Source organism: Populus alba, chromosome 19, assembly GCF_005239225.2.
Source record: "Populus alba chromosome 19, ASM523922v2, whole genome shotgun sequence".
In the NCBI taxonomy this organism is placed as follows: domain Eukaryota; kingdom Viridiplantae; phylum Streptophyta; class Magnoliopsida; order Malpighiales; family Salicaceae; genus Populus; species Populus alba.
The window spans coordinates 6,411,908-6,421,005 of record NC_133302.1 but is presented as its reverse complement, the minus strand read 5'-3'; the positions used below and the strand labels follow the sequence as shown (position 1 = coordinate 6,421,005).

General features: G+C 33.0%; 1 protein-coding gene and 1 long non-coding RNA gene across 2 annotated transcripts; one reads left to right on the top strand and one right to left on the bottom strand.

Moving 5' to 3' along the window:
* Positions 1-427: 427 nt before the first annotated feature.
* Positions 428-1,619, top strand: LOC118050599 (uncharacterized). Its single transcript, XR_004687898.2, has 2 exons — positions 428-650; positions 1,281-1,619. It is a non-coding gene; the product is annotated as an uncharacterized lncRNA (long non-coding RNA).
* A 2,576-nt stretch (positions 1,620-4,195) lies between these two features.
* LOC118050600 (uncharacterized) lies at positions 4,196-7,102 on the bottom strand. Its single transcript, XM_035060981.2, has 5 exons — positions 6,132-7,102; positions 5,146-5,213; positions 5,000-5,050; positions 4,867-4,926; positions 4,196-4,787 (listed from the first exon to the last, which is right to left on the bottom strand). The coding sequence occupies exons 1-5, from the start codon at positions 6,217-6,219 to the stop codon at positions 4,497-4,499; spliced, it is 558 nt and encodes a 185-aa protein (XP_034916872.1). The 5' UTR covers positions 6,220-7,102; the 3' UTR covers positions 4,196-4,496.
* Between the last annotated feature and the right edge of the window lie 1,996 nt (positions 7,103-9,098).

Below are 9,098 nucleotides of genomic sequence, written 5' to 3'. Positions count from 1 at the left end.
ATACTTAATTTTTATCAAATAGAATAAGAATAATAAAATAAACTTATGACTGTTTTATCAATAAAATTCTAATATTAAATAACTATCTCATTCAATAATTTAAATTATTAGATGAGATTTTTAATATAATTTATATAATTTAATCTAACAAGATCTTCATTTTCATGAATCATGATTTTCTCCTACTCCAAAAATTAAGAATTTTTTATCTAGGTTTCCTGAAATGCTTGAGATCAATGTTATCAAAAACGCGTTTTAACTCATAAAATCATATGATTTTACGAGTTAAAATGGACAAAACATGTGAAAACGGGTTAAAAACTCAAAAACCAGTAAAATCAGGTCAAACTCGATTAAACTCGTAGAAAATTGGTCCGACTCGTTAAAAACGGTAAAACCGGACCGATTTCACGAGTTTGCTGAAAAATTAAAAATATGCTCACTGCTGACTCCATCTCCTGATTTCAATGCTCCCCGACACTCCACCCATCCCTTTCTCCTTTCCCCTTTCGGCCTTTTCCCTTTCCCCAAATCTCAAATTCTCAGAATCTCAAGCCTCAGCCCTAACAAATTAACATCAGCATTCAGCAGCGCAGCCGCTGGTTTCACTCTCAACTCTCCACTCACCAGCAACACAAATATATAACCAGGTTTGCTTGTTGCATTCTCATCTTTTCTGTCATGTTTTATTATGCAGAAGAGGGCCATGTCTTTTTTCTAGTTGTATACAGTGTTGTTGTTGTTGTTGTTGTTGTTAATGGTCATATCATATGTAAAACATCATGCCAGCTAAAACATCTCTGGCAAATGAAAAATCAAATTGTTTTACATGAAAGAAGAAGAAATAGAGATGTCTAATTGGTCACTTTTCTCTTAATTTCAACACATATAAGACCGGCCTAGTCTAAATTGTTGGACCATCTCACATGTAATTGTCTCTCAACTGCAAGCCCTAGTCTTTTCTTCTTTCTCCTTATCATGGCAACGAAGTGTCTGGTATACAAAAAGACTTGAGTGCCTTATATCAATCAGCTCCTTATGATTATGTGTGTATGTGTGTATGGTGAGCTAAGGCATTCAAAAATATGAGGTTTTTGAGGGGTTTGGTTGCTGAAGAATTGAGAAGGAAAATGGGGATGGAAGTGGTTTGCATTTAATTGTTGCTTTTTGTTGTTTCGGATAAGTGCAAGGGGAAAAAAAGAGAAGAAAACACCCCATTTTGATGAAGTCTTTATTAAGCTTATTGAAGAGAACAATTTGTTTTCTTTTCTTTTTTGCAGATAATTTTTTAGGAATAAATTTCCCTCTACCATTAGTCTAGGTTTTTGGGAGCAACGGGCAATCTGTTCCTGCACTAGTTTTGAATGGATTGTTAGCTTTCAAAACCCTTTCATCTCTGTTCCATGTTATCAACTAAAAGCATGGCTTTGTTTTCCTATGTTGTGGCATGTCAGTGGTTTCTAATAGCTTGTTCTTAAATTTCATCTCTGTTCTAGCATTGATTTCTTAAGAACATATAGAGGGATAAAGGGAAGAGGAAAGTTGGGATTTTGTCATTGCTTTTTATGTTCTAGACATTCATTAAGTTATTCATGATGGGTTGATCAGTTTCTTTCTTATGATGTATTATTGTTAGCAGAGATGAGATTGCTCTTATTTGTTGCAATGCGTGGTAACATGATGAAACAACTGCTTCACCTTGATATCAATTCACAAATTGGAAGTTGCATGTCTCTTGGTGTTATGCGTATTAGAACAACAATACATAACATTTAGATGAACCCTGGTCAAAGTGGGAAGTTGGTTCGAGCTGTAAGTACAATGTAAAGATTTTGAAAAAAAATTTACTTGTGATTTTATGATTTTACGATCTATTTTTACGATCCGATTTTATTTTGTATTTTCTGTGTCGGGTCAAAAATACGTTTTTGACAACCTTGCTTGAGATAACCTCAGATTTCATTAAAAAAAAAATTCCTTCATGTGAGCCTTGAACAGAGTAGCTGCTGCAATAAGCTTCACCACGACAACAGCTGTGCAACAGTTCTTCACTCCCATGAATCACGGTTTGAATATCATGCTAAATATTGTCACCTTCAACCCGTTGATTGATATATTCTTTAAAGAATGCAATGTTTTAGAGGCTTAAGGTGTCTTAAAAACAATGGTTGAAATGGGTGTATCCAAACCCCAATTAATTAATGCAGAATCAGTTCAAGCTTGCTCACTTAGCGCCTCTTCAATGCAGTTTAAGCTAGATGAATATTTTAAAATTTTAAAAGCTTTTAGAGAGCGTTTGGGAACGTGATGCAAACCGCGTTCCCATAAAATTCAAAATTATTTTTTTTTGTTAAAATTTAATACGGTTTGTATGTTTTGGATCGTTTTGTTGTGCTAATGTTAAAAATAATTTTTAAAAAATGAAAAAAACATCATTGGTATATATTTTGATACAAAAAGTTATTTAAAAAGCAACCGTTATCACACTGCCAAATACGTTTTAAAAAATTAAAATGATTGCCGAAGTTGTGAAGATACTGGTGGAAGAAGAGCATTCCTCATTTTGAGAATCTACCCGCAACTCCATATTCTCTGCAATGAGATTTCTTAAGAATCAATGTTTTTTTAGCAGAAGCCTCGCCTGAAATCAAAGGCTTGTTTTCTGCTTTGCGCTCACTGACTTGATACTGGAGTTAATTAGATTATGATCAAATCAAATTGGAAGCAGCCTATTTATGCATATATACATCAATAAAATTGTTGAACAAATGATGTTAGAGTTCTACTCACCCAAGTGTGTTTATTTTTACAGTTTAACCTGTTTTTTTAATTATATTTTACTTGAAAATATATTAAATTAATGTTTTTTCAAGTGTTTTTTTAATGATTTTAATGTATTTATGTCTAAGATAAATAAAAAATATTTCAAGTAGAGGAAATAGAAGGAAATATCATTTAATTATATAATCTTGATCAAATAACCTTCCCTTGATGAACCTTCTTTGGTAAACATGAATGATTAAAGAGGGAAAAAAGGAGATAACATAATTTAATTAATTGGCTTCAAGACTACCAGTCTAATGGTAACCTCTGTCTTGGTAGGTTAAGAGCTTGAATATATCATATACTTACGGTATTCTTTTGGAGCTTTTAATTCATTTTTTTCTAGATCCTAGGATATATGCTGTTTTTGCCTATCTGGATTGATTTCTATAGTATTCGGAAATTCTCAGTGGAGTTTTACCCCGTTCACAAAAATGATATTTCAACTTCCAATTATATAAAGTGTTACATATGAAATGTAGTTTTTAAAATAATGAGCTGCAACGTAGAAAGGGTTCAAATTATAGGTTGGTCAAGGTAATATTCTATAAAAAATAATACTTGTTATCGAATTATTAAATTAAAAAATAATTTATAAAAAACAACTTTTTTAAAACCAAGTAAAATTTATTATTTAAGTCATGAATTTTATGAGTGAAGCTTCAAAGTCTATGCTAATATCCAATATATAGATATCTCAATATTAAAAAAATATATCATTTTTAATTTTAAAAAAAAAAATTTAAAAATCTAATCATGATTTTATTGATTATCCAGGCTGCTTTTGGAATCGTCTAATCAACTAGGCATATAAAATCAACTTTCATACAAATTAATTCTAAATATATGCTAAGTATGAAGTCAAATCAGAAAGTTTCACGTGGTTTAACCTATAAGGTTTTTGTTTTTGTTTAATAGCAATGCAAATAATTTTTTGTTCTTTAATTTTTTTTATTGATTTTTTTTAATTTTATTATTTAATTTTTAAATTTAATTGATTTTAAATTAATCTTCATAATTTATTTATATTTATGTTTCATAAAATTATTATAGTCTTAAAAAAAAATATCAGTATTGGTTAACACTCGATTTTACAAGAATTTATTTTTATTGTAATATAATTAAATAAAAATTATTTTCATAACAAAGAAATATAATGGTTTTGTTAAATAAACAAAGAAATATAATGGATAGATACCATTTTCTATGTTTTTGATGAACTTGATTGTATAATTTCTTAGAAAATCATGAAAAAAGGTTTCATTAAAGAAACAAATTAAGAAATATAATGGATAACTAATTTTTATGAGATGCACGGAAAGAAGATACATAAATGGTAAATGATTATGCACATAAATAACTAAATTTGCAACAAGAGCACGAGCTATTCACATGCATATTCCTCTCATACATGGTTAAATCTGGAAACGTGCTTTTCTAAAGGAGCCAAAAACAGAAAAAACTAAAAACAACAAAAACAAATCACTGGTTATATGTCAAGAAAAAACCTTAGCAGAAGCTCCGGGAATCTGTTTCAGATCTTCACGAGTTTGCCCGCGGCTACTGCTTTCCTCACACTTAATGGGATTGAGTTGCTCTGTTTTACTTGGAACTGAGGCCTCCTCACCAGAACCTCCAACTGAACAGCTCTCTAGCATTTTATCTTCTTCCAATTATTTGCTGTCTGGTCGACCACTGCTTGTGGAGTTGGAATAGCTATTTGTTGTGGTATTAGATACAAGGTTTTGATCTTTCTTGTTGAACTGTGTAGCTGCTGCTCGTGCACCAGCAATGGCTGCACTGAGACCTTCAGATTTCTCCACAACAGATGCTTTATTGTAAGAGAATCCCACAGAAATAGAACCGGGTTTCAGGGAAAACGGATCTTGAGGATTTGGGAGAGGGAATTTTACTGGCATTGGACCTTTAACAGGGACAAGACTTCTAATTGCAGCCTCATGGATCTGTGAGACAGGAATATGTTAATCTCAAGCACATAAAAAGCACAGGTCACGACATTTAACTTTGATGTACTGCATATACCTTCCTTTCCAAGTTATAAACACCTTGATACCCTCGCATCTCAAAAGGAACTAATAATTTCTGCATTTGTTGAGGTAAAATGATCAGCAAGCTAAGCACATTTTCAAATAATATATATTCACAGATTGCATACCTGTGGCTGCTCACAAAGCCAGCAAAAATCTGTTTGTCCTTCTAGCCTCACCTGTAGCAAAGAAACTCATCTAGATTAGTCACCAGATACACAAAAATATCAGATGACATACGTTAACGGACAGAAGGTAAGAAACAGGTGCCCACCCCTTCAGGTACTGCCTCCCAGCTTGCTAGCTCTTCACATTTCACACAGCCAACCACTTCAACACACCCTGTATAATATATAAAGATATCGTATTTTGTATTCACAAGACAAAACAGGAAGCAGTGTTCTGACAATGCTCACTGGTTTTCACAACGCATAATCTAAAACTACAGAAAATAAGTTGAGGCTTCCTACTTCAGCTCAGGATAAACATCACGGTCATGTTTGTTTGTGGAGAATTTTACAGCTTTGGGAAAAAAAATTCTACAGAGCACTGGAAAACAGCTAAAAGTTGTTTTCCAAATTCTCCACTATAGAAAACTAGGGCACTGCTTGTTCCCCTCTCATTCTATCTCTTTGTCATTCATTACTTTCAGGATAACCCAAATGAAGCCCTTATTTTCTATTTTAGAAAAATATTAGCAACCCTATGCGCAGGAGGTTGCTATTGTTGATCATTCACAAGAAGTTGAGGAGCATTTCCAATAGTTATGGGCAGGCGCATAAGAGGTCATGCACAAACATTCATATTAAACCCAGATCATGTTCTACTCTGGCCTGCCCATCCAGCAATTAAGTGGAAATTTAATTTGGTTTGATGCATTGTCAACACCCAAGGCTAGCCAGCATCTTTAGCCATGTGTGAGAACACCCATGCTAGAAACCAATAACCATGTTTGTGAAATGGTCACACAGATTCCTCACTCCATTCATGAGATGGGACCAAAAATTTATGCCTACAGGCTACAGCATGATCTTAAGCCACAGTTGACTTACTGCTCCCTTTCATAGTAAAAAATACATATAGAGAGCGAACCCACAATTCTGAAAACAAGAAATGACACAAAGTGGTACCAGCAAATCCAAAACAAATTATTTCATGAATCTACAGAATTCATTGAGAGGAAACGAAAGTGTTGAATTTGTTGCTAAGACTTGAGAAAAACATAGAAACACATGATATCAAAAGTACTCATGCAGATACCTAAGAGTCTTGAAACAGGATAATGTTCTGGAAACTTTAAGTCAGTAATGCCATTCACTGCATAAATTTCTCTATAGAAGTCTTCCATCGCTTTGATTGTATCTTCCTCTGGAACTTTACTTGCAGCATGAATCCAAAGGCGGCCTTCAAAATACAAGATTCTTTACACTTAATAACAACTTCAACAAGATGGGAAAAAAAGAGTGATGCTGAATCTATTATTTCATATTTATGAAATAAATGGAGTGTCCCCTGGACTTCCCACCAAAACATGCGTCATATAATTGTGGTCAGTGGGTTCCATAGTTAAGCCCCAAGACCTTTCCTGGCTGTCAACTTTAAATTTGTTTATGCTTGTATTGATATAGACACTTGACTTCCAAGAAATCATTCCTTCCCAACATTGTTTAAATGATCATATCTTAATATTATAGAACCAGATTATCAAGTGGTGCATTGATTGTCCTATAAACAGTACCAACTACTTCATTTCCATGACAAAATAAAAATCCAAAAGGAAAAGTTGAAGTGTGCCTTAACAGAACAACTGGTGAGGAGAATTTTCATTGAAGGTAGCTACAGCAGTGAGAAGGCATCTTGTCATAGGAGATTGATTTCAATTCTCTTATCCATGACTCTTCCATAGCCCACAAAGAAAAACTTAACCAAACTTCTGAGTTATCCAATAAGACAAACACGTGTAGGTTATGTTATTCAAGCAAATCAAACCTAACATTTTTCTCAACGATGCTTCAAAACATTTAACTCATGCTAAGAACCACAACCTAATATTTCATTTCACGATAAACTAGGATAAACTTTTCTTGTGTTGTCTTTGTATCGGCGTACTTGTACATCTTGGAGTTTCCTCTTTTGAAAGATGAAACATGATACAAGAATACTCCTTTTCTTTTCTTTTTCTAAATTGAGCAAACTTCCTAAGATTAAACCAAAGAGGTAACCTCTTTTTCTAAATTGAGCAAACTTCCTAAGATTAACCCAAAGAGGCAACCAACATCCAACACCATGGAGGCATTCAATTTCCCTTAACCTTTCTTTTCCACTTTGCCATTTGAATTGAAATTCAACCATTCAAGTATCCAATTTAGCAAACAAGACAAAGCCACAGCCCAAATAAAAACAAAACAGTGGTTTCAAACTTCTGTTCTCTCATCAATACTTAGTATCATTCAAACCCTTAAAAATCAAAAGAGCAAAAAAAGTTTCAGCTAATTAAGCACAGCCTTCTGATAAACAAAAAAACAAATCATTCCTTTCTTCTTCCCTGCTTTTCTCATCAACCAAACAACACCAAATTTCAAAGAAAAAAGCTCTTAATATTTACAAAGCACAAGACTTGAACATGGTACCAATATCTAAACTAGGAAAGCTCATAACTTTCCTATCATTACCTACACTACCAATAAAAACACTAAAAGGGTTTTCATGATTTGCACCAAATATACATTGAATTACACATATCGAGATTTTTATGAACATATTATAAACATTTGAATTTGTTTGAACCTCTAAATAGACCTGCAAAAATCAGACTGGAATCCTATTTGCAACAGGATTCTCTGTTTTCACACTTTACATTTAAACGTGCATATCTTGAGTTTCGAATATCGAAATCAAGCAATTCAAAAGGTCCAAATTCATCTACATATTTAGGGCTACTATGTTAATGAAAGGATCCAGGTCAAATAGAATTGTTTTCAAGACAAAGATCCTGACGCAAGATGAAGGACGTGTTTTATCTCCTAATCTAACAGGAAACTAATAGTTTAAGAGTCTTATCTTAAGAAGAAATTTGATAGGATCAAAAGAATTTTCTCTAGATCTTGTAACCTTCTAATCTTTAGCCTTAATAGCTTATCATGAAGGTTTCCTAATAGGATACAAAAAGAAGAAGAGAGAAACAACCAAGACATTCTCTATCCACCGGAATTTTGAAAATATTATCTTTGCTGTTGGAATTTTTAGTGACCATGAGCAACTAATTCTCAATTTAAGTTCAGAGGGAATAGACTCCATCTCCATTAGCTGCTGTGAGAAATAATATTGTCATTATAATCCATTCATATTAAAGTACTTATTTATCATTATTTCAGACTTGCGCCATTGATTTTTTCTCATGCTAATTGAATTATTTTGAGATTGCATATATTTTTTATAATTTCTTTCAATTTGTAATTTTTGCTAAAGACAAGAATAAGAAGTAAAAAAATTAACTTGATTGCTACCACTTTCACTTTAATTTGTTAGTGTTGTAACCCATTTTTGGGTCCCCGCAAAAAAATAAAATAAATAGCCAAAGAAGGTTAGAAAAATGACAAGAGGCAGAAGCGCTCGGAAAATGGTCAGAAAATTGGTCAAGGAATATAAAGATACAAAGATTGGATTTTTGACAATATATTCTTGAAGGATGAGAACCCTATTGAGAAGGAAATTTTGAATTTTGAGGAGAGAAGCCCAAATTTGGATGTTTATGGGTTTAATTGATTTTTTATTGGATTTATAGGGGATTTGATTGCAAGAAAATTGATTTTTTAAGTCAATTTGGGCTTTAAATTGAAGAAATTAAAGTTCTGGGGCTAAATTATAATTTTTAGGATTTTATTAAGTCAAATCAGGGGCTTAATTGCATAAATATTGAAGTTTAAGGGCCAATTAGGGACTTAATTGTGAAAATCCGAAACCAGGGACCAATTTGGAGAAGGCGCAAAGATAGGGGGGCTGTTTGGAATTGTTTCAGGGGCTTAATTGAAGAAATTGGAAGTTTATTGATCAATTAAGGGCTTAATTGCATAAATCAGAGGCCAAGGACCAAAGTGAAAAACGCGGCCAACTATGGGGACGGACCGAAATTAGCAGGGACGAAATTGAATTAAACAAAGATGATTAAGGACTGATTCGAAACATGTTCTGGCGCCTTTATTTTTAAATGAAACGGCGCGTTTTATC

Bases quoted from the DNA above. Each gene is read 5' to 3' on its own strand.
- LOC118050600 (XM_035060981.2), bottom strand. From the start codon at position 6,219: ATGGAAGACTTCTATAGAGAAATTTATGCAGTGAATGGCATTACTGAC. The intron at 5,214-6,131 runs GTATCTGCATGA...TATATTATACAG, and splicing joins TCCTGTTTCAAGACTCTTAG to GGTGTGTTGAAGTGGTTGGC. The intron at 4,927-4,999 runs GTATGCAATCTG...CAACAAATGCAG, and splicing joins GGCTTTGTGAGCAGCCACAG to AAATTATTAGTTCCTTTTGA.